The 26,583-nt window shown below is 36.0% G+C and overlaps 1 protein-coding gene across 4 annotated transcripts in view; it reads left to right on the forward strand.

The window, feature by feature from the left end:
• Positions 1 to 5,019: 5,019 nt before the first annotated feature.
• LOC112176061 overlaps positions 5,020 to 26,583 on the forward strand; it is a 28,841-nt gene continuing 7,277 nt past the window's right edge. Inside the window, exons 1-8 of one of the 4 annotated variants that reach the window (XM_024313878.2) lie at positions 5,020 to 5,277; positions 5,467 to 5,699; positions 5,961 to 6,488; positions 6,754 to 7,617; positions 8,879 to 9,031; positions 24,794 to 24,895; positions 25,137 to 25,184; positions 25,289 to 25,725. In XM_024313878.2, coding sequence (XP_024169646.1) covers positions 6,068 to 6,488; positions 6,754 to 7,617; positions 8,879 to 9,031; positions 24,794 to 24,895; positions 25,137 to 25,184; positions 25,289 to 25,725 — 2,025 coding nt within the window. In that variant the 5' untranslated portion in view covers positions 5,020 to 5,277; positions 5,467 to 5,699; positions 5,961 to 6,067. Of the gene's footprint in view, positions 5,278 to 5,373; positions 5,700 to 5,960; positions 6,489 to 6,753; positions 7,618 to 8,878; positions 9,032 to 24,793; positions 24,896 to 25,136; positions 25,185 to 25,288; positions 25,726 to 26,583 lie in introns of all 4 variants that reach the window. The other 3 variants (XM_024313879.2, XM_024313876.2, XM_024313877.2) reach the window with 3 other exon arrangements.

Below are 26,583 nucleotides of genomic sequence, written 5' to 3' on the forward strand. Positions count from 1 at the left end.
ATCACCACTGTGGTCTTTCCCACAACCTATAATTATCACTACTGTGGTCTTTCCCACAACCACAAAACACATACACTCCGGTTATCGTTAAACCGAAGGACCTTAGACCATTCGGTCCTCGAAACCTTCATTCTCTACCTTATATTCAACTCACAAGGTCAACATGATTATCACAAACATTCGTCAATAATCATGGCAATTTCAAAAACAATATCATATCATAACCAAGTTATCACAATTCCACACACACGTCAATGGCTCAATGTCACACCATTCCATATATATTCATGTAAATATATATATATACGAAATCATCCACTGAGGAATGACCACTAATACCAACTATAGTTTACACGTAGTAAAAAAAACCAAGAAATTCATTTTTTTATATACTTTAAAACTCATTTTCTTAAAACCATTTTTCAACATGGCAATTAATTGAGCAATAAGGAAATTCGGTTCGTAAATGAACCATGTGAGATTTACTCACCTCTAAATTCCCGATGTGCCTTCTTAACAGCTCAAAATACGATTCACAATCGTCCGCCAACTCAAACCGTCAATCACCTAACCAAATATGATATTTAACTTAGCGCACAATTCATAAAACGCACTTATACAAAGATCCAGCGATCGGATCTTCACCCATGACCACACAAAGTCATCGGGACAGTCCTACGATCATTATATCAAAACTATAAGTCGATCGGATGGCCCAATCCTCACGGATCACAAACCGAACAATCGAAATCGTAAAATTCATAACTAAATCAAACGATCACCAAAAATTATGCAAAGTACGTTGACATGATCGTATCAACATGTAGAACATAAAAATGGGCAAAAACTGCCCTTGAGGTCCCCGGAGGTGGCTGGAAAAGGCCGCCGGAGTTAGAGGCAAAACTGCAGCCGCCGACCAACCCCAATGGCGTCGGGGCCAGGCTGCTCTTCTTCGTCTCATCGAGTTGAACAATTTTCCTAACTAGCATGTAAGCTAGAAATGACGGGAAGGGATCGAAATTACCTAGAACCAGTCGAGGTAGCCGGAAAATTTTCAGAAACCGATGACAGCTCCAACGAACGTGAAAACTTCCACTTCAGGTGCGATCCTTCTTGGTACTTGTTTAGCAAGTTGAGGCGAGTCTAATGAGCTAAGAATCTCGAGTTTTGGTGGCCGGTAACTCGAGATATCGGTGTTGAACTCAAATTGTACTTAGATCGGGATTTGCTTCCCGCCGCTGCTACAGGCCGCGCCGCTGTGCAAAGCTGCCACTGGCAGCTGCGCAAGGTCGAGGCGAGCATGTTGGACGTGGTCTGTGGAGGGAGATATGGCTGGTGGAAGGAAATCGGCGATTTCCGATTTGAGGAGAGAAGAGAGCTCAGCTTTCTATTTTCAGAAATTCGGATTTTCTGAAATTATTTTCAGATTTTTCCTATATATCCCAAAATAGAAATTTTTTCCGAAGGCCATAACTTCTTCATACAAACTCCGATTTTTGTGTTCCGCATGTCCACGAACTCTTATCGACGCGCTCTACAACTTTTGTGAAGGAAGTTCTCACAGAATCTAAAAGTATAAAAGTCAAACTTCGTAACCCCTAAAACATGTATTTCGAATAAAATCGAATTGAAACCAAATTCTCGTACAACGACTTACAAAATAGTCTCAATATTCATAATTCAAATATCCAAACAATCATTGAATTACATGAATTTATTTAATGAAATTTCGGGTCTTCACAAAAATATCACCATGCAATGAAGGGAAACCTCCGAGGCTCGAGTCATAGCCTCCCAAGCTCTATGCTCAACTCACCTACAAACACATAGTAAGTAGGGAGGAGTACTAATATGCTCGCCTACACTCACATGAGGAGAAGAATAAATAAATCGACCCAGATATGGTGAAGAAAAATAATAGAAAACTGAAAACAAGTAAAGCTTCCCCAAAATCTCATAACAAGGCACTAGTATGATTCCCAACCGTACTCGGAAAATCTCATGAAAACAAAATAAAATCAACGACATGTCACACACGCCAAAATGCTATTCTCAAATCCAGCAACAAATAAGCGAGAAAATAATAGATAGATAAAATTCCATAGAAAATCCCATTTTCAAAAATCTTGCAGAAATCTCACAATCAATGAATAAAAATATAATGTTTAATTCCGGAAATCATATCGGAAAATAACTCGTCGAAAATCATCATAAATCATGAATCCAAATCCGAGCATCCGCAACTCATATACAAAAATCATGATGGAAAACCAATCAATAAACCAATTCAATTCTGAAATCAAGTTATAATCCGAGACTAAAATAGATGCTCAATAATTGAAACGATAAATGAATAAATCAATAAGTCGGAAAAATCTTTGCATGCATCATTTAAATCAAAGGTCCACTCACAGTATACGGCTAACGTGGCACCCAAGCGTAAGGATCCTTGTCGAGCGATGGGTCAGTACCTTGTCATGTACACAATTATATTTCGTAAACAATAATTCGACAAAAGAGTACGATTCTAAAACAAAATCCAAAAACCCCACGTAAACCAACATCTCCATTACTTCTCAGATTCAACCCAAACTTCACTACTAACACCAATTCATTAATTTAAAGGTTTTAGGGCAGAACCGAGAGAAATTCGACAGTCGGATTCTCGCCAATAATCAAAGCTCCACATTTCAGAGAAAATCAAAATCGATATCAAACTTTTCCAATTTCTACAAAATTCATAGTTACAAGTTCTACAACTCACAAATAATTTAACTAGCGAAAAACAGAAACCCAAATCCTACCCTACGCGCCGCCCATAGTGGAGGCGCGTAGGGCCCACGAGCAGCTGGCCAACCACAAACCAGATCACCAAATTTCACCAGCAAGATCACTTCAACATTCCTAACATCTTTCTCAACTACGACAATGCCAGAAAATACCTTGGTTGGCCGGAATTGAAGCAAAACCGCAAAAACACCAATATGAACAGTGAAATATTCAAATCGTCAATTCTCTTTCCACACCTCAAATTGGGTTATGAAACTTGGAGGGATTCATCAATGGAGGATGGGCTTTCCAGAATGACCGGAATCATCGAAGATGGTGGCCAAAATAGGGAGAAATCACCAAAAATGTCAAACTGCTACAGTGGAGGTTTTTGACTTCAATCTCTCTTCTCTGGCTAAATCGCCGTGAACCACCCCTATAGGCTTGAGAGGGAGAAGCAGGCGGTCCTATCAACACCAGTGGCGCGCCATCAAGTGGTCGGATGGTGAAGAAACGACGGAAAACAGTGAACTATCAGAGAGAGAGAGAGAGAGAGAGAGAAATTTACTAGGGTTGGTTTCGGGAAATGGAAACCTACCACAGTAACTTTTCCTTTTGAAATCAAACTACCATGAACAGTAATTTTAGTTTTTCAGCTATAACTTTCGCATACGGACTTCAATTTAAGCGTACCATGTGTCCACAGACTTGGTTTAATGTTCTCTACGACTTTCATTCAGAAATTTTTCTCAAAAACTGACCCAAATAAAAAGTCAATTTTTTTTGGCCACTAAAAGTATCGAATAAAGTAAAAAGTGAAAATAATTATCGTTTACCGTCCAAATGACTAGTAAATCAGTAAATTGAGATATGAGAAGTAACAAATATGGTGTTTGTATTGCCCGGTTGCATTATATTACTTCTTCATCGATGTGAATTTAAAAACATCTATTGATCTAGTACTTTGCCTTGGGCTTTAGAAGTACACGGTTGGGTTTGGAGAAGTTTCAATTCAAGTGGCGTGTGGAATTAATGGCATGTAAAGGTCAGCATAGTTAACCAGATAGTTAGATTTGACATATAATTTTATATGCCAAATTCGAGTAACTATATTCCTCTCGGTTGGACTACAATAAAAAAGAAACGACAATGTGTTGATCAATAGTCAATTAGTCATGCTTACACACTAAAGATTAATCATTGAAACCATAGACTTGAGCTATTATGAGAAGAACAAACATATCCAGTAATTTGAAGGACCCTGTAAATGTGGGATTGGGGTTTGGATCGAAGACTAAATGAAGGGATTGCTGATTGCGGAAATTGGAGCTAGTGAAGAAGACTAAATGAATGCTTTAATTATAGAACGATTTGATATTCCGTTTCATTGGATAAGGGTTTAAGGATTACAAGAGACCTACAATGCTCTAATTGAAGCTCTGGGTAAGATCAAACGGTTCAAGATAATTTGGGAACTGGTGAATGACATGAAGAACAAAGGCCTCCTCAGTAAAGACACTTTTGCTTTGATTTCGAGGCGATACGCGGGGGCAATGAAGTTTCAGAAGCCATTAAAGCTTTTGAGGAAGATGGAGAAGTTCGGAATCTATTATATTAATTAATTATATTTTATTAGTAAAATATCTTCTTCTTTTTGAAAAAAAAACAAAAAAAATTGGTGTAAGAAGAATTTTACTCTTACAAATCAAATCACATGCATCACACGTGCTCATGATTAAGTCAGCTCTCTCAATCATTTCAATTTAAATTTCTCAATTTTTCACAATTGGTTGGACGAAAACATCTTTAATATTCTGACAAATAAATTTTTTTTTAATGAAAAAATTAACAAAGTGACTAAAATAAATAATAGAGGTAAGTTGAGTGACCAAAATTATATATTTAAAAAGTGAATGACTAAAGTATTGAACAGATAAAAATTAAGTGACTATTTATGATATTCTCTCGAAAAAATATATACGTGTCTCACATCAATAATTTTGTAAGTTAAGCTATTATACTGATACTGAAACTTCTCTACTAAGTCTCCGGACACCGTTGATTAATATTCAGTGAATAGTCAGTGAGGTAAAAATGCAGAGGCAGATAAGGGAGAGAGAGAAGAGAGTAAGGGTAAAATAATAAATTCAGTGTCAGTGCACCGTACTGTCGCCAGCGAACTAACATGCAAGTGGCACATATGTTAACGACACATATTGAATGATAGGACGTCCGTTGTGGCACATCACACATTGAATTGATTGTACGAGTCTGACGAACATCACCAAAACTCATTCAAGTCGATCCCCACCCAATTACTTTCGAAACCAAAGCCTTTAATTTTTGGTCGTCGAAGTCTTTTTTATTATTATTAATATTGTTTTATTTTATTTGAAACGATCATAAAGAGAAATTCAACTAGAGTTGTATCTATAAATATGAAGTTGCCCCTGATGCCTAGCGGAATCTACAAGCAGCAGCGTTGCCGAAGATTTCTTCAATTCAACTGTGAGTACAATTAGCTTCATTCATTTTTCTCAATTGTTCTTCGTATTTTTACATATGCTGGACATAGATCTGATTAACGTCTGGATAAATTGACAGATTCATAGCTAGCATGGCAAGTACTCTAGTTGGCTCTAATGCACTTATTCTGGAAATTCTTGACCGTACTAACTATAAATATTGGAGATCCAGATTGAAAGCTTATTTGTTGGCTGAAGATCTCTGGGAGGCTGTCGAAGCAATAGTGGAACCTACAATACTCAAAGATGATCAAGCCGATTATAAGGCCTGGACCAAAAAGAATGCCAAGGCTTTGTATGCAATCCAAAATTCATGCGGGAGAGAGTTGTTCCCTTTTATATGTGACATTGAGACGGCAAAAGTTGCCTGGGCGGCTTTGGAACAAGAGTGCAAAGTTGTGCAAGGTATGCTCTTCGTCAATTACGTACGGCACATTTTTATGAGTAATTATTTGTTGTTAGTTGTTACTTCTCAATATCGAATTTTGTGCCGTTTTGCTTCTTGCGGCACTACTCTAGATCTTTTATTAATAAACTTATCTGTTGTCTACTGCTAAAAAAATGGATAGATCGAATTGGGGTAAAACTAGCTAGAAAATAATTGGAATGGCGAAAGTGATAAAAATTAATGAAGATAACAACTTTTGCAAAACAATTGGCCTGCAGGATATGATGAGAACAATGCCGACCACTTAGTGCGCTTTAAATTGTTCATAGAATCAGTGAGCAGTGGTGATTGGGATAAGGCAAAGAAGTGTCTTGGAGAAGTTGATATGCGCAGTGTAGTATTAAGGGCAGTACGTGGACGACATGGAGTAATAGCTCTTCATGTAGCAGCCATGGAAGGGCACGCGCATATCGTAAAAGAGTTGGTGCAGCTGATGACACAAGAAGATTTGAAAACGAAAACCGCTCATGGTCACACAGCTCTTCACGCAGCAGCATGGATGGGGCATGTGCATGTTGTGAAAGAGTTACCGGTGCCGTTGATGGGAGAACTAAAAGACAGTGATGGTGACACAGCTCTTCATATAGCAGTCCAGGAAGGGAAGGTCGATATTGTTAAAGAGTTGGTGTTGCTGATAAGACAAGAAGACTTGAAAATAAAAAACGATGCTGGGTACACGGCTCTTCACCTAGCAGTCAATAAGGGGAATGTGCCTATGGTCAAAGGGTTCATGAGAAAAGAAAAAGGTAATTAATCTCGTCTTTAAAAAGACTTTGATCTTTAAAAAGACTTTGATCGATCATTTGCATAGTCTTCGGTTTTTTTTTTTCCTCCACTTATTAAATTTGTCATGATCCATGTCAAGTAAGTTAAGTACAAACGGAAAAAGTTGTTGGATGAATGATTTAACATAATTCAGGGTAAAACAAAACAATTTGAATTGTATCTGGCACTGGCAATTATATTAGATCGAGTATATGACTAACTAATACAAATTTTATTCATTTGCAGATGAGAATAATATTGGCAAGGACGACTTTAAGCATTATATATCGTTTATCACCTATGTGACAAATGGTGATTGGGATCAGGCGAATGAGTATCTTAAAGAACTAGATAATCCTTGTGGTGCAGTAACAGCAGTAGATCCAAGAAACAACTATCGAGATACTGCTCTTCACGTAGCAGCCCTGAAAGGGCATGTGGATGTTACCAAAGGATTGGTATTGTTGCTGAAAATGAGACAAGAAGATTTGGAATTGAAAACCGCTGAAGATTTCACAACTTTTGGTTCTGGTATAACTTTAGGGGTCAGTGAAGAATTCCTCATGGAAAAGGCCAAATATATGGTTGGACAGTACGAGAAAACACTTGGCAGCTGTTTGGAGATACAAAACGCTGAAGGTTTCACAGCTCTTCACCTAGCAGTACTGCGGGGGTATAGGGATATTGTCAAAGAGTTGGTGCCATTAATGAGAAAAGAAGGTTTAGAAATAAGAGACGCTTGTGGACGCACGACTCTTGACATTGCAATCTTACTAAGGCATGTGGATTTTGCGAAGGAGTTAGTGCAATCGATGAGACCAGAGGCTTTGGAAGAAAAAGACGGTCAAGGTTTTACAGCTTTAAATCAGGCTATTCAATGTCTCAATGATGGAGACGTTCAAGAAATGGCTAAATACATGGCTGAAAAGAATGTTAAAGTATTTGGCATATCCTCGGCTCCCCATGATGACATTCCAGTTGTCGACGCTCTTCGTCGGAATAAATGGAAATCGGCTCGCTATATGTATTCTGTCACTCCACTTGAAGCTCTCGAGGGACCCAATGGCAGTTTACTTATTTGCTTATGTCTCAATGCTAGCAACACGATTGGTAAGACTATTTTCAGTTTTTAATAGTAAAACCTGAATGAACAAAAATTTAATCATCTCAAACAAATTAAGAGCTAAAAATTTAACTATCTCACTCTATGTAAACTACACATAATTTATTTATTTATTTTAATTTTCCAAATAAGACACACACATATCATGTTTTCCTTCTAGTATTAAGTTAAGAAAGAGTATAATAAGTTATTCAAAAATTTAAGCATTTATCAAGGAGTTTGCTTGATCTGTACTATAATTAAGAGAAGCAGGTTTGTTTCCCCACTTTGTCCAAAACGAGAATGACGACCCTTTCATTCTAGAAAAGTTTAATGATAGAAGGATATATAGTAGTAATTAGAAAAATAAATATGTACATAAATACCAAGACCCATATTTTTCTCCCACTTTCCTGCAGTAACCAACTTCTTCACCAGCATTTCTCTCTGCAATAATTATTTTTTTATTAATTTAAGAACAAAACGTGACTTCTCCTATCTCTAATTCTCTATGCACTAATTATAGTGTGCGTACTGTGTCTAGTTTGTGCATATTTCATTATTTTGTAGAGTTAAAAAAGAGCGTGAGAGCCCGTAAAAAAAAAAAGAAAAAAGTGTGGGGTATTTGGGATTTATTTTGATACTTTTTTATTTGACTTTATTGCCCTTTCTGAATAAGTTGATATTTAATGTATTTTAATATTAAAAGCGTATATATGTCAAGAAATCTAGTTTTTGATTTTGGTTAACAGAAGGTTTTCTGTTACATATAGTATGGATGATGATGATATAATCATATATATATATACAGTCCGGCCATGGTGCGGATGGTACGGATTTCTCGTTTTCCCTCACTGTCCGATCAAATTTTCACATCTTAACCTTTCAGTTTTTAGGTCCTAATGTATAGATCACCTCTGTAAAATTTCAGCAAATTTGGTGATCGTTAAGGTATCCAAAACTGCAAATTACAACAATGTACACGAACGGTTCCGGTTTGACAGATTCGGTTCGTTCGTGTAAATTGCAGTTTTGGATGCCTTAATGATCACCAAATTGGCTGAAATTTTGCAGAGATGATCTATACATTAGGACTTAAAACCTGAACGGTTAAGATCAAAATATGTGATAGGAAAGTGGGTGAAAACAGGAAATCCATACCGAAATTTCGGTACAGACGTCCGCACCTGAGAAAAATCCTATATATATATATATATATATGTTGTGAACTAATTGTTATGCAACTCTTCCACTTTTACTCTACTTTAGATTTGGCATGGGACTTGCTTCAACATTTGCCAAATTTGGCTTTCACTATCACTAAATCGCCTGAATCTACTCCTATGTTGAAATTGGCTCGCATGCATTTTGCATTCTTAAGTGGAACACGACTCACACGTTGGCAGAGATGGCTTTATGATCGTAAGTTCAAGACATTTCATTTCGTTTATCTTAATATTAAGTAATTAATATCTTGTATATTAACAATTAGGAATACATAAGAATTACTCCTCTATGAGTTAAACTCAGTATCTCACTTATAACGGGATTAATAATGCTATTAGACCAAATGATACTGGTCTAAACAGTCACTATCTTATAATTGTGAAATAGAAAATATTTTTTGAACGAACAAAATTATATTCAACGTTCCTAATACATTATGCAAAATACTAAACGAATTCAAATACATTCAACGTTCCTGATACATTTTGAAAAATACTAAACGAACAACAAGTGAAGAAAATATTAATTATGGTAAAGAATAAAATTAAATTGGTAAATTTTAATTTACCTCCATGATCTTTACAACCTAAATCAATTGTGCCCCTACATTTTTAATTTCATCAAATATACCCATGTACTTACTATTTAAATCAATCTTGTATTGATTAGTTAGTCTGTCAATTATTTTGTTAATTGATAATGTTACTTTAAAGGCTCCTATTCTATGATGATGTTTCATTGATGTGGGATGCAAAACCATATAACACGTGACGATTTCAAGGAAAAAGAAAAAAAAAATCTAAGGGTTTGATAAGATTGATTAAAATTGGTGAGTTTTGGACACATCTGGGCATTTGATGATATCAAAAGTTAAGGTGTAAAGGTCAGGAATGTTAATTGAAATCTACTCAATAAAAATATTTATAAATCTATAAATTCACTAAATTGTAATACCCTTGCTAAAAATGGAGAACTGTAATTTAAAAAAAAAAAAAAAAAAATATGGAGAACTACAAATAGACAACTACAAATGACTACCAGACAACCTTTTGTTTAACACAAAAGTCCACAACATTTCCCCTTATACAATTAAGGACACACCCTATTCTCTTTTTACCTTTTCACAGTTTTTCACAGCATTAGTCAATATTTTCTGCTAAAAATTCTTCACACAGTATCACCCTAAGGACTAGCCTTCAACATGCCACAACTTCACCTAACGACTTCCTGTCTAAGCGGCTACTAACAGTGCGGAATTACTGCTGCCTTAGTATGACAATGGGTTCAGATTTTAAACCAAAAAACATAACAACTGCTACTGTAACAAACTGCTACTGCTACTTTCAAAATGCAGAAATTCAAAAATATTTTTGTGACAGCGTAATGGGCGTAAGCTGAATTTATTTATTCAAACATAAATACAGATACAGAACTCAGAGCCTCACTCTTGGGCAAACAGCTAGACGCTGTTTAGCTACTCATAATTGATTACAAATACTTACTTGCAATAGGATGCACACTGCATCCAAAGACTTATTGAAAGCCTGCTGCTACTGCTTATAGCTTTGAGAGAATCTAGAACTGATTTAGCTATTTTTCAGTTTAGAACTAATCTCTCCTCTCTCCGAATGCCTTCTAAGAGAAGCTAAAGCTCCTTATATAGGGTGCGGAACTCAAAATACAATTGAAAACAATTAAATGTACAGGATAACTCCGTGAACTCTTGCTTTTCTGAGTGCTCTTGCGGGTAGAGGTCAGACAGGGAAAAGCAAAAGTGGTTGGGTGAAAAACGTGAAATGTTTTTCACCTTCCTTTTGAAAAGCAAAAGTATATTTTTGAAAAGATAACAGTTGCCTTTTTGACTTGGTGCTTTTTTCTTTCACCCGTGGTTTCACCCGTGATGCTACATATTCTCATCTGTTTCTGAATTGTGGCCAAAGACAAAGGAGTTATTATCTGCCTGGGCCATTCTAACAGTGGTAGCATTATCTTCGACGTCTATATCAACATACATCTTGTAGTGGTTGCCATTTTCAAGCTTTTCCACCCAGTGCATGCATGCCATTGTCGAATCTATCTCTTTTCTGGTGAGAGATAGGAATAGGTCACTGCTGACTACGTCAGGATGATCGTATGCAGTGATAATAATTTTTTCTCCTGTTGCCAGGAAGGTATTGCTGATATCTTCAGAGATGATCTTTTTGATGTAGTCTAGAGCCATGGCCTTCATCCACGGGATGCTTGAGTTTGATTGGCCATTGTATCCTACACAGGCTGGTTGAAGATATTTCCTTTGAATAATTCTCACATAATGATATGGAGGAATATATTCAACCTCACCGTTTGCCTTTTGGATCCATTCTGGAGGAGTGGATCTGAACTTCAGACGAAGCATACAGTCATTTTTTTTAGATATTTTTGACTGTGTTGACAATGATAGGCGGCAAACCCTTTAGATCATCATTTGTTTTTGTCCACAGATTATGGACAAACCCATTTTCAACAAGCCAGAGCTTGTGTTCTTGAGGATGTTCACTCTGAACATTAACCAAGTATCTTCCAATATAGGGACCTGAAACAATGAAGAGAGTTGGAGGAACTAGGTCTTCTGAATTATGTCTTCCTATCAGATTATGGAATTCATGCCAATCTGATTCATTAAGTGCCATGATAGGGACCCTAGCACTTTCTGGACTTTCAAGGAAGAGAATTTTTTCTTTCTTTACAGCACTCTGCTGTGTATGAATTTCTTCAAATTGTGGCCTTCCATTTTCGTAGAGTTCTTCAGCTAATGCAAAGAGGGCTGGGAACATTAGACCACTGCTTCTTTCTTGAAAGGCAAATAAGAGATTATCCAGGATTGCCTTCTGGTGATAAGCTAGTCTCCTGCCAGTTCTGAACACAGGAGTATCAAAAGTTCTTAATTCATAATTAAAAATATTTATAACTCCAGTTGGAGTTGGTCTGCTTTTTGGCAAAGCAGCAGCCATCAACGGTCTTGATGAGCCTTTATCGTCTGCCGTTTGAGACGGGCCAGCCAATCCTTTACCCTGGGATTGATCAGTTGAGGCCAGGCCTTTTGAGCCAAGCAGAAACCTTTTAAGGATTTTTTCCTTGGTTTCTTTAGGATCTTCTTCAAGTTCCTGTTCTTTCCCAGTTCTTCTGCTTTTGGGATTACGACCTTCGTCGTCTTCTCTTTGGCTGGACATTGCCATTTCTCTGGTTAATGCGTCTGGAAGATGGTTTTTGTTTCCTGCAATTAATTCAACAATATAATCATATTGGTTAAGAAATAATTGCCAGTTGGCTAATCTTCCTCTATCAGCAGCTTTATCAAGTTTGAAATTTTTGAAATTCTTTACTCTAGCACAATCGGTGCGGACAGTAAAGGATTTTCCAAGAAAAGCTGGAGAATTTAAAATTGTTTTCTTGACAGCCAAAATTTCTTTTTCCCCTGTGGGATAATTTAGTTCTGCAAGGCTGAACTTGCCGCTACAAAATTTACAGATCTTTTCAATGTTAGTTCCAGGCGCTTTCGCTAGAACTACACCGGACCAGTAATTATCACTCGCATCTGTTTGGAGGATAATTTCATCATTCTCTTCTGGTTGTTGAAGAGGAGGGAGGTTTTTGCAGAGATTTTTTATCTGCTTCACGATTTTTTCATCATCTTATGTGAAGTTCCATTTTCTTTTAGAACTTGTCTTCGGAGATAACATTGCTGTTAACCCTGAGATTTTAGGGATGAAATCTCTCCCATAATTTATGACACCAAAGAATCTCTCTAGACTCTTAGCATCAGAAATTCTATCTGGGAACTTCCAGATCTTTTCAAGAATATGTGGTTGGAGTTTTATTACTCCATTCTTGATGTTTATTCGTAGGAAATCAACTTCATCGAGGATAAAGAAGATTTCCTAAGATAATTCCATGCTGAACTATCAGCTTTACTACCTCATAGAGGTGTTTCATGTGTTCTTCACTGTTTTTGGAGAAGACCAGAATGTCATCTATATAGACGACGCAGAACTCCGCAATATGTTTGAAGATGTTGTCCATCTTTCTCTAGAAGATTGAGGGAGCTTGCTTTAGACCAAAAGGCATTACCAGCCATTCGTAATGACCTTGTGGTGTTCCAAATGCAGTGAGAGGAATACTCTCAGGATGCATCTTGACCTGCCAGAATCCCGACTTTGCATCGAATTTCGAAAAGACTTTAGCTCCTCTGAGCTGGTTGATCAATACTCTTACTTGAGCGATTTGATAACCGTCTTTGACAGTCTTCTTGTTGACATCTCTGTAGTCAATCACCATTCTAGCTTTTCCTCGTAAATTTTATGCATGATTTCTCACGTAGAATGCTGGAGCGTGATGAGGGCTAGTGGAAGGTTGAATTAATCTCTTGTTCAGGAGATCTTCAATATCTTTTCTGAATTCCTTTTGATCTTCCTCTTTGTACTGAGGAATGGCTTTGACATGACAGATAGCATTCATGTCATGTAATCTCAATTCACAGACCACTGGGTCTTTTTCCCAAAACTTATGAGGATCTACGTCGATATTCTGTTCGAGTAGTTTCTTGATTTTTTCAAGAGTGGGAATTTTCTGAGACTCAAGCTTGTTCTGAAAGTGCTTGAGGTTATGCTTATGGATGAAACTAGCTTCTTCTTCTTCACTAGTTTCTTCTTCTTCTTCTTCAGAAGATGTTTCAACAAGTAATTCTTCTTGTTGCTTGATTTGGAGTATGGGTTGAAATTTGGGTTTGTAGGGGGTAAGATCACCACTATTCTGTTGCGATTGCTGATATTGAGTAGTAAAACTAGGACCTACTACACTTTTTGCGTGTGTAAGTCGGTCTGCCCAGAACACCCGTTCTCCTTTTCTGAAGCCTATCGCTTCTTCATCCTGAATGAATCGTTGTTGGAGAATAAAATCATTTTCCAACAAGAAATCAAATCCTTGGCCTTCAGATTGCCAAACATTCTGGATGATAAATGTTCCTCCACCAATGGTGATTTGAACATTTTTTGCTACTTTTTTCATGGTGAGATGGCTCCCATCAAATGTAACACCAGTAGCAGATTTTTTCTTATCTTCTTTCCAGAGTGCATCTGGAATTGCAAATCTCTTTGCCACAGTAAATCCTGATCCATTATCTACAAAGGTATGTAGATGATATTTTTTGTGATCAGGGAATTTTAGTCCAATCTCTATGTAGTTGCTGTATCTACTAGTAGAGACGACCTTCGATTGTTGAAGCTCATTTTTCTGAGCTTGTTCCTTTGGAATGAATGGTTTACATTCTTCTGGAACAATTTCTGGTGTTTCAACCAGTTCAATATTTTCATCGATTTTTTCTTCACCGATGATTTCTTCCTTTATTTTTGAGGAAGATGGTTCCATAATTTCTTGGAACAAAGTTTCTACTTCTTTCGCTTTTTGCTCAGCGAAATATTCTTCATATTCTTGTTCAACCAACTGGCTGACAAGACCGTTCTTGGTTTTTCTTCTTGCTTCAGCCATGAAGCATTCTTTGTGATAAGTCTTCTTAGACTCTTCACAAAACATAGGGAGACCATTCTTTTCGTGACATAGGTAGTAGTCACCAATGAATGTACCAGGGTTCACCTGATAAGAAGACAATAATGAGTCTGTCTTACTTTCTTCCCAGTTTTTGATTCTCAAAACATTCATTTGTCTGGATTCGAAGTACTCTACTTCAGAATCTATCTCAGACGACTCTGATGAATCTCCTTCTTCAGACCAGGCAGAATAAACTGACCTGTTGTCTTCTTCGTCATCAGAATAGGCTATTTCGTAGCCTTTCATATTTGCTACTTCTACTATCTGCTCATATTCTTCAAAGAGAGCTTTAGTAGATCTTTTACCCTTTTCCGGGCATTCATTGGCATAGTGCCCTTCAGCTTTACATAACCAACATTTGCAAGCCTTCTTGCTTGGTTGTTTATGCTGATAAGTATTCTTCTTTTTCTTGAAGAATTTCTTTTTAGGATCTTCATCCTGCTGTTTCTTGTAATTGGAACTTTTCTTGAATTTCCAATCTCTTATACTCTTTTTGAATTTTTTAGTGTAATATTTTTCTTTCTTTTTCTTGTGGAATTTGGATTCATGACATCCCCAGTTTGTGGGCATATCCAGTATTCCATAGCAGAAATTTTCAACTCCTTTGAGTTGTTTCTTGGCCATCTTAGCTCTAAGATTGGCTTTGCATTGCTCTTTCAGTAATTGCCGGATTCTGTCGGCAATCCCTCCAACTGAAAATCTTTCAATTGGTTTTTCAGCTATGCTATCTCTCACAGCTGTTCTCCATGGTTCAGGGAGCTTTCTGTGCAACAGATTAACTAGATCAGTGTTCTCTAGTTCACCAATTGTACAGTAATATTCCTGAAATTCATTCAAGTATTCCTCGAAGTATCTCATGTCACAGATTTTGAGAGCATAGATATTCGATTCTGCCGTTTCTTTGGCTTTTTCACTCAGATTTGAAAGATCTCCACAGAACTGATCGTACAGGGGTACTGCAAAATCATAAGGAGACTTTGAATTTTTTATCTCTTCAAGCCAGTCTCTTCCTCTGGCAGTTTCTTTGAAGGATAGATAATACTTTTTTGCTACTCCAGTAAGAGTAGTTTCATAGTATACATGCAAATCTGGTGCTTCAAATTTGCCAAGGGTAAGTGCAGAAGCCATCATCAGGCTATCTACCCATTGGTCAATGGTTTTTCTTTTATCTAGACTTTTGTCTAGATTTAACCAGATGCCATAGTTCGTGATAGGAACTCTTGGCAGATTGTCCTCTGGGACAAATCTTTGGGAATTTCTTTCCCCTTTTTTACCCGTGGGGGCTTTCTGAAAAGGGATTTTTGTTTCCCTTTTTTCTCTGCTAATGAAAGTTCTGGAGCTTTCTCCATCTTCCATTTCAATATCTTGATAAGGAAAGACTTTTCTCGTCTTTCTGATTTTGAATTCTTTCATTTTTTCGATTAGTTTTTCTAATCTTTCAGGATTTTCACAATTCTCAGCTTCTTCATAAAGATCATAGAGCCTCTCAGCTCTGAGCATATGGACTGGTTTGTTTAGATAAGCTTCCAGATCTTCTTCTGATATTGGTTCTTCAATAGTGGGTTTTGTACCACTGACACTAGCTTCTCTAGTGCTGTAGCTTCTTCTCAGAAGACTGCTGTTTATCCTGAGGTTCTCAGGACAGACATCACTCTTTCTGTGATTGTCGAAGTTGAGGCTGATTTCTCCAGTTTTTCTACTCTCGTAGATTTTTGCTTTTGCTCTTTCCGGTTGCTTTTTTGGACCGGATAATTTCCATTCAAGAGGAAAAGTCACTTCATTCCAAGTAACTTTATGAATCTGTTGTGAATGGTTCTTCTGATTGGTGAGGAATCCAGTAGTAAGACCTGGGATATTTGTTATCCTTGTCTTAGGGGCTACTGTAGTACTCATCAATTTATAGTATATTCTATATACTATTGCCAGTTCCTGCATATCTTCTTTCATGGATATGCCATATGTCTTGACTCTCAGTCGTAGACAATGAGCTGCATCTTTCAAGCTGGTGGTGAAGTTGGGGAAGCAGTTGAAATATGCCACTTGATCGCATAAGGATGCTTCTAATCTTCCCAACAGACTAGCTTGGAAGTCTGTTAACCTGTTGTCCTGTAGAACACATAGGACTGAACAGTTGATGCCTTCACGAGCAAGCAGATTTATGCCTACTTGGACTGCTCCAATATGCATAAATTGATATTTTTTTGCTTGAGCTCTGGCAACTTCTGAAGGAGTGATCAATAGAAGATCAGTCTCTCCTCCTGCTGTAGCGGGAGTTGTAATCTCCAATAGTTTAAAATAATGGCTGTCCATTAAATCAAACTTTCCCCGTTTGTAGATCTGTTTAAAATCTAATTTGGGATTGAGGAATTTTTTACCTCTTGTTCGATTTCGTTGAATTCGAACTCTTTAGCATTTAGGAGCTGTACTCCTTTCTTTTTTCCAAAGATGCTTAACATCTTCATTTCTCTTTTCTCCGGGTTTTCATACCGGATACTAGTCTGACTAGTAGATGGTTCCAGAAAAATCATGTTTGGAACAAGATTTGAGTCTGGTTTTTCTAATGGTTTGAATCCATTAGACTTGTTTTTTACTGTAGGCACTTTCTTGTCCTTCAGTAAATTTTTCATAGAATCCAGCGTTTTTTGCTGTTCATTGATTTTTCTACTGACGACTGTCAGCTTTTCTTCTTCCGTTTTTGGAAGTTCCTTGATATAATCCAGTTTGTTTTCCAATCTATCCAATTGGTGGATTATAGCAGGTAATTTTTCTAGATGAGTTTGACATCTAGATATTTCTAGTAACAGCTTCTGATATTTCTCATCAGAAGATTTCAATAGAGAATTTATTTTCTCTAATAACAATTCTGACATTGTCCCCATTAAGGAGGGGTTCTCTTTTGAGCTATTTTACAAGCTCTGATACCAGTGAAGTGTGGATCTAACCAATGCTCAAATAATCCAGAGGTTTTTGTTCCTCTTCAAGCACATATAAAAGATTATCAATATTTTGCTCAATTCTATAGATGCTTGTTTGGATTCTATAGATAGTTTCCCAGTAATAAGGCGTACTTTTGTTGAGATTATCTCTAAAGATTTTCAATTTTCTCAACTTTTCTCTTTCTATTTTTAATTCTTTGCTTGTATTCTTACAAATAGCAAGTAACTCTAGTCTATCAACAATCGAAATTATGAAAAGTAAAATAACTGTTTACCTTCAAGTATAGAGGATGAGTTTATACCTGCAAATGTTTAAACAAATTCTAAAGCATGGGCCCACTATGCTCCGACAATTTTATTTTTACGAAAGGAAGAGATAAAAATTAAGGAAAGTAAAAGACTCACAAAAGACAAAATGTCCTTAAGTGTAAACTTTTGTCCTTAAATGTGTAAAACCAAATGGTGAGGAGTTATTTGTGTTTAGGAATCTTAGTAGGGGGGTATATGTAGTTTACTAAACTACAAATGACATTTTGAAGAGATGAGGTCCTGAGGTTGTCTTCAACAGTAGTAGTCAGAAGTGGTACGGTGAAGTTTAAATATGCTTAGAATATACTGATTTTATCTATACTATATTAAAAATAACCCATTTTATCCAGAGTAGGTGTACAAAGTCAATAAAATTCTTAGCCCTTACATTAATTTTAAATTATTTTTTAGTACTTGATTAGCAGTATGGTAAATAGAAAAATAAAAACTAAACTAAAAAGAAAAGAAATAACGTGGTCACTTTTTTCTTCTTTTTAATAATTAACTTCGTCACACATACGAACTTGTGCCTAGACAAGTAATCAAGTTGAATAGCTTTCGCTCCACTTTAGACTCTTTAGTTCATATATAAAGCATTCAACCTATAGTTATATGACTCGATAACTCGATCATCATCAAGATAATTAAATTATCATAATATAATTACTCAAAAAAATAAATTAATATTTAAAAATTATTAACAGTTATCTTTATCTCTTCTTTGTCTAACGGCTATAATAGGACGCCAAAAAATTTAGTGTTTTCTTAGTTCCTACGATCACTCCATGTAAGCAAACCCTCATAAATTTCCTTTCTGTCACTTAATATCATGTAATGCAGTAAAGCAATATTCTCTCAGAAGTTGTTCAAAACGAATTTATTCTACCAAATTGTTGACCCGGTGGATAAGAAAACTACCAGAACTGAAGTATAGGTACTGAACCACGTGGTGTGGTGTGTTGGTCGAGCTGCCTAGTCTGGAACCCCCAGGTCTAAAGTTCGAATCCCAGCTCCATCCCATGGCCAGCAGATTTGAGGGACCTGGGTTAGTTAAAACACCCAATGGTTCGTGTGTCTGCGGTGCAGTGATTAGTCTGGCTATGCTGGGATACACTGCATGGGTGTGTGTGTTGGTTCTATTGACGTTTTCCACTCAAAAAAAAAAAAAAAGTATAGGTACTGGGCACAGAACTCAAACGGCTCAAAAGTCATTTTTAGCTATTGTGTATGAGTTTTAGGTCACTAATCTCTATCTAGGGGTCATCCTTAAATTTTAGGGTTAAGGTCGGGTAGGGTCAGCGTCAACAATATTTAGGGCCGGGCTGGGGCTTAAATATGCTAACCTTTATCCACCCATTAGGGCCGGGTCGGGTAAGGCCGGCCTTCCTAATAGTGGGCCGAAAATGGTCTTATTTAGTTTAATAAAAATAAATACATATTTTTTTCCCTCAAAATGTAGCTTAATGATTATATAGGTAATCAAAGTCTCATTTTTTTTTTTGCTCATATTTAATATATATATATATATTCTATGGCACCTAAATTATAGTTAGAATTATATTCCAAGTCTTGTTCATTAAATCTACTGAAAATCAACGGTTGAGATTAAGACAATTTATTAATTCTTTTTGAATAAATACAATATAAAATATCAATTCAAATAATTATGCATTAATATTTTTCTCTCTCTCTCTCTCCTTTAAATTCTTCTTAATTAATATCTTTCATAACTACCCTCTTTTGGAATATCCAATAATTACCAAAATTAGGAATTTAAGCAACATACGGGCCTAACCTAAACTTCATCTCCTTCTTCTTCTCCACGAGAAGTTGAGCTCTTTATCAATGAAGCATATTGAGAAAAATTCTGACCTAGTCGGTGACCATCTTTTCCTTATTGGCCTCTTACAGACAACAATTATTCCACGTGGTCATACTTTTGTTGTGCCGCTAGGATGCTATGGGCTTCAAATGGTGGAAGTTTATAATAGTTGATTGCTTCCTTGTGAATGAAAAGTATGAAATGTTTTACCAGGTTAAGCAATGAGCCTTTGCAAAAAATAAAAATAAAAAAATTCAGCAACAAATGTTTATACGAATGATCGTCAAGATCAGTTAAATTGATTTAAATTGATATGCACTGAGAGTATGATGTGCTCTGTCATCTTGATAAGGGAAAAAAGGGAGAAAGAAGTAGAGAAGAGATTGAAACTCAATCAATTTTTATTGTGCTCCGTCAAAGACTTCATTTAGATAATTTTTCTTTTCTTTTTCTCTGCAGTAGTTGAGTTTCAATAGGAAAACAATTAAGCTATTAATTTCTTTCCATATCGGAGTAGTTTTCATTTAATTTTATTATGTCTTACATAATTAGATTAGATTAATTAGTTCTATAAAAGATAAAAGAAAAGGAAAATAATGGATAATGATTTATTCTTAGGACTCATCTCAACTGTTAATTGTTATTAAATTTAACGGATAAGATTTAGAGTATAATCCTAACTATAATTTAGGTTGCCACAGATCTGCCCCCGATATATATATATATATATATATATATATATATATATATTTTTGACAGAGTAATAGAGATTTAATTTAATCCCAAAGCCAGAACGGCACATACAAATAAACCCTATATGCTTGTACCCTAAATCAGTGGTCAAGCAGGTAAGGGAATACGGGTACCATCCACTAGTACAATGATGCTCATTTGAATTTTACGAGCCTACACAACTACAAATCTCAGTGTACACTAAGAAAACTATTTCGAATCTCCCTTCGTCATTGCACTCAATTGTGGTACTCCAGGAGATTTATTAACTTGGTGTAAGAAGAAACCATAGCAATATAGACTAAATCCCACTAATAAAGCAGGCCTAAACTGGGCCAAAACCCATTACTTTCCCTAAACAAACTAGGGAGTTATTGGATAAAAAAAAAAAAGAAACCTTTAAAAAACCCTAAAGCCCAACAGAAAACCCTAGCCCAAGATCCACCCGTGGCCCAGCCCATTCCAAGCATCCCTTCCCTGTGCAGCACTGCCGTACACACCAAACTCGCCGCTAACTTCACGCCGCCGCAAGCAAGCCTGAGCCACGACGCCTGAAGGACGATCACCAGAAAGCACCGATGAAGCCTGAACAAGCAAGCCAAACTTGGATCACCGTCTCAAGCTGCTACCAGCTCCCCCCGAAGTAGCCATCCCCGCTGCCGAAACCCACCTCACGCTGTGAATCGCCTCCCTCGAGATGATGTCCATGGCCTTCATGGCGTAGAGAAGAAAGATCACGAACTACGCTGCCACCACAGTCAAACCCCAGGCCAGAAATCTCTAAGCCAATAGGGTACTAGCCCAAAACCATTCCCGTCCGGCAAACGATACATCAACAGCGAGACAGAAACCGCCAACGCCGTTGTCGATCGCCGCCGGACGAGAGGAAAAGATCATGAGAGTCCGACTTCTCCTTGCCTCCGACTCGTTCATGCCTTTACAATAATCAGGATCCAGATATCCGTTTTTTACAACTTACATATGGAGAAGTTCAGCCTATCCTAAAACCGTAGCATGGTGTATTATATAGATTAGATAAATTAATTCTATGAAAGATAAAAAGAAAAGGAAAATAATGGATGATGATTTATTCCTAGGACTCATCTCAACTGTTAGTTGTTATTAAATTTAACGGATAAGATTTAGAGTATAATCCTAACTATAATTTAGGTTGCCACGGATATGCCCCCGATATATATCAAGAAAGATATTTAAGATGGCTCGTATATTGTGACTTGTAATAAATGTTTCTCCGTAAAGGAAGGGAAGAGCCATTTTTTCATTTCAAATTTATTCCTACAAAACATCTAGGAACAAGAAGATTTAATCGGAAATATCGACAGATTCCCGCGCAGTCCAAAGAAATATGAAAATAATAATAAAAAAAAATCCGATTTTATCTCTATCGAATTTTAATATCAGAATAGTGAATAGAATTATGATGCAATGGGTTAGGTCCACTTACCTTTTCTTTTATATATATATATATATATATATATATATATTTTTTTTTTTTTTTTTTTTTTTTCTTGGCTAAGGATGTCCTTACCTTAGCTTAGGAACGGATTTCCAGTTTTTGACAACTTTTCGATTATATATTCACATCTTAACCATTCAATTCTTAGGTCCTAATGTATAAATCATCTCTGCAAAATTTCAGCCCAATTGATGATCGATAAGGTATCGAACTCGATTAAACCAATGAACGAATCGAATCTGACGAACCGGAACTGTTCCTGTTTATTACTGTAAATTGCAGTTTTTAATGCCTTAACAATTATCAATTTGGCTAAAATTTTGCAGAGATGATCTATACGTTAGGACCTAAGAACTGAACGGTTAAGATGTGAATATATGATCGAAAAGTGGTCAAAAATTGGAAATCCGTTCCTAGGGCTAAGGTAAGGACGTCCTTAGCCAAGAAGAACTGTATGGACCCGCCCTGAATTTCACCCTGAAATCCGAGGTGGCCCTGTGGGGCCCATCTTAGGAATAACTCTACCAAAAAAAAAATTCGGCAAAGGCACCCTTAAATATGGACTACCCAAAATCTGTATAACACATTCACACTTCTAACAATTCATCCATAATCTCTTGGAGCCACCCTGCTCCCAAAACTGAACAACTCCACAATTTAGAGTATTAAAATTATCCAAGTATCACAAGTTACAAACAAGTCAAAGCTTACAATATTATAACAAAGTCTCATGGTTATCAGAGCAGTCTAAAGCCACAAAAACAACGATATACAAAGTAGGTTAACGGTAACCTACGAAGGATAGATGGCAGCGGTGGTGCTAAGTCTTAACCCCTAAAGCCGAACAGCTAAGACCCCGTTTGGGATTGCTTCGCTTTAAAAAAAATCAGCTTTTATTCAAAATTTTAGATTTTATTGTGTTTGGTAAATAAATAAAAAGCAGCTTTAATTGAAAGTTATAGGTCACTGGCAGCAGATTTTAGAAGCAACCCAGAGGTTGCTTTTAGAAGCTGCTGTGGATCAAAACACGCTTTGCAGTTGTTTTATGTACTGACAGCACTTTTAAAAATATTATTTACCAAACACGAAACTGTTTTAATTCACAGCTGATTATTCTCACAACACAGCAGTAATAGTTTTTTTTAAAAGTCACAGTAATCCCAAACTAGCCCTTAAATCCTTAGATACCATTATGATATTTCCCAAAACTTAGGTATGAAAGTTAATAGTCTGGAAAAGTTCAGGTACTGTTTGAACGATTTTCCTTTATTTACAAACTTCCCCTTTCTCATTTCTTTTTAACAAGACTTCTTAACTAACAAATGGGTGTCTTTTCTATCCAATAAACCCATCTATCTCTCTTTACTAATAGAACAAAAAACTAATGTACTTGCATGCATGCCACACTAAAATTTTCATAAACTCACGATAACACTTCTTGAACGCAAAAGAGAAACGAAACCAAACTCATGGAATAGTTTAAATTACTTCATAAAAATATCAATTAAAATTTGGGGTATTACATACTGCCACCCTAATATTGAATTTAGTCTTGTGAATGCGACGTACCTTGGAATAGATGCGGATACACGTTCCTCATTTCTTCTTCCATGGCATTGTTCCTTGCGATCTAATCTGAAATGGTTGTTCTTCAAAACTCATGTCATTTTTACTACGAAGTTGTTCGAAGTCCACAGCGTGAGAATGATCTCTTAGGACTGGGCAAAATGATCCAAGAAATCGAACCAAACCGGCCGGTTCGATGCAGCTCTTGATATAAAATCGCTTTCCCTACCACATTACTTAAAAGTACAGGTTTGTTAACCTAAGAAACAGTTTTAAGGGACTGTGAGTGACAAATGCATCTCAACCGCATGTATTAAATTAAAAGGCTGAAATTATAACAACTTAAAACTGTGTATTTATTTTCAGCCGTCAGATTCACTTGTTCCTCGTAGTCCATAAAAAACTGTCTCTTACGTAAGTAGGCCTCCTTGTAAGTAATGTTTGAATTTGGGACTAAAATTTTATATACATGACAGATGCTACATAATTGCCAAAATACACTCTAAATTTGGCAATAATTGTAAATTTTGACCTCCAACTTGCAATTGCGAAAATTAACACCTTGAATTTGGGGAAAATTGTCTATTTGCATCTCTTTCGTCAAATTCAACATTTTCCATCCAAATATGAGGTAGTAATATGGTCATTTTATATTTATTTCTTTGAATAATAAAAATAAATGAAAAGAAATTCTTTAGAGGGAGATTCATGCCCTTCCATCTACTTATTTATTTATTTTTGTAATTTCATCTACTTATTTACTCATTCACTTCATGACTCTCTTTTTTTTTTGGCAAAATTATGCCTACATTATATTATTTCGATATAAGAAAAATTAAGTTGAGAAATAAAAATCAACACTGCAATTTTGGACGCAAGAGATAAGCCTATCTTACCAAGCCTTGAGAAATTGAGGACTTACCTTATGCTAAGGATTGCCAAGCAAAGATAAACCAAGCTAAATTTTATTTCTCCACTTAATTTTTCTAATTGAAATAATATAATGTGGGCATAATTTTGCCCAAAAAAGTCGTGAAGTGAATTAGTAAATAAGTAGATGGAATTGTAAAAAATAAATAAATAAATAAGTAGATGGAAGGGCACGAATCTCCCTGGCTCTAAAGAATTTTTTTTTAAATTTTTGATTATTATACAAAGAGATAAAATAACCATATTAGCCCTCAAATTTAGATGGAAAACGTTGAATTTGATATAGGGGTGCAAATCAGCAGTTTTCACCAAGTTTAATTTTCGCAATTGCAAGTTAGGGACGTAAATTGACAATTATTGTCAAGTTTAGGGTGTATTTTAACAATTACGCCAATTATTTATTACCGTTCCATTTACTTGGTGAGAATTAAAGGAGTGTTTTTATTTTTTGCAAAATTAAAAGAATGAGTACCCCCTAATTTTTATGATGACTATGTACTTCTAATGTTGTTATTTTGAAATATATCAAAGATTCTCACTTCAAGTTAACGGTTCAATTTGTAATTGTGCATCTATGTTTTTCTATTGTTTTGTGGAAATAGGTATACACATACCAGAAGTTGATGTTAACATTCATGATATCTCTATAAATGTTGCTGAATCAGAAAATGATCATGACAATAAAAGGGATTTCATTTCCTCAGGTACGCAGCATCAAGTTCTCTTATCTTGTCCCCTTAATACGTATCATCCATCCCTTCAAAATTATTAAAACTTTTGTTTGGTTTTATTTTTTTTTATAAGTTAAAATTAAGTGGTTCAGTAACAAAGTAAAACAAGTTTAATTCCTTTCTGTTTTATATATATGTTGTTATGATTATAATTAACATGTTAATTACTTCTAAGAGCTTGCACCAACCAGTGTGGTTTTGGAATCCAATGCAGTTATGACTTTGTTTAGAAGATTTGCCAAAAGTGTCTATATATTTTGCGGTACGCTTCATCCACACCTTATTTTAATTTTTAGTTTATGCTTTAAATGTAAATGTTCACAAAAAAACAAAAAGAAGTTAATATTGTTTCCAATGTTGACCTAGGACTTCATCGTATATATTTAATGAAATCAACACATAAATGGATCATTCAATTTCTACATTGCATGGGTGAAGCGACAACAGTTTTTGGTCTCACACCTGATCAATACGACATGGTGACAAGATCAATTTTCAAAGCTATAGAACAAGGGCATCATGAGTTTGTTATTGAACTGTGTAAAGCAAATCCACAACTACTCAGGGACACTTGTGATGAAAAGGGGATGACTATATTTGATTTTGCCATCCGATATCGTCAAGAAGAGGTTTATAATCTTATATATGAGCTTGAGGAAGAAAAGCGAAATGACATTGGAATTCGTCTAGTGAACTCTGACAATAGTATGCTACATTTTGCCGCTGATTTGTTCTCGTTTTCATATTTTGATCATATTCAAGATGCAAGTTTGCAAATACAGAGAGAACTACAATGGTTTAAGGTAAAAATTTCTCATTACACGCACACACATATTTACATTATTACTTTCCAGATTAAACGTTTAGTTAAGTAATGTTCCTTCAAACCTAGAAAAACAATGTTCCATCAGTCATTTCATTAATTAAAAAAAAAAAAAAACCATATGCCTAACATATCAACGTGGTAGTGACAAAAATATGCAGCCAAATCAAGTGCGGGGAAATTAATTTGCTCTGCGTGGAATATTTTTTGAGCGGAAGACAACATAAATATTATATAAAAAAATTACAGGCACTAAAGCATGATTGGATGCATAGAAGTGAAAATTAGCCTAACCCCCTACAATTGTGATAATCTTAAATTGGAGCATCTGTTCAGATAGGCCGAACCGTAGATCGGTCGCCATCGGCGTAGAGACCTCGCACAACCTAGTGTTTCTCTAGAAAGAAAATATCTATATATATATATATGTTTCCTAAAATTGTCCTTATGACGACTATGAATCAAAATCTGAAACCGATCAAGACCCGACCCAGTTCAAATAAGCAAATATAGTAGCTTGGGAAATCTCGATTTAGATTCCAACCGAATCCCAGATTTTGAAACGAGTTGACAAAAGGTGCACTCTCCTTACGCAACTCCACCAACCATTGGCAACCATCTAATGAAAACAATAATCCATCAATAAGTAGAATTGACCAAAAAAAAAAAAGCCTTTAAACACATTTGGATCTACCGTTACTCGAAGTAACTTGTATGCAAGACAAATGATGAAAAAAGAACAAATAGCTCTAACTAGCAACCTGAAAGCACCCCGAGCCAAAACTAAAGCCCAATACCATTTAGTCTAGTTACATTAGCCCCCCTTTTATATGTAGAG

Source organism: Rosa chinensis, chromosome 7, assembly GCF_002994745.2.
Source record: "Rosa chinensis cultivar Old Blush chromosome 7, RchiOBHm-V2, whole genome shotgun sequence".
Classification (NCBI taxonomy): Eukaryota; Viridiplantae; Streptophyta; class Magnoliopsida; order Rosales; family Rosaceae; genus Rosa; species Rosa chinensis.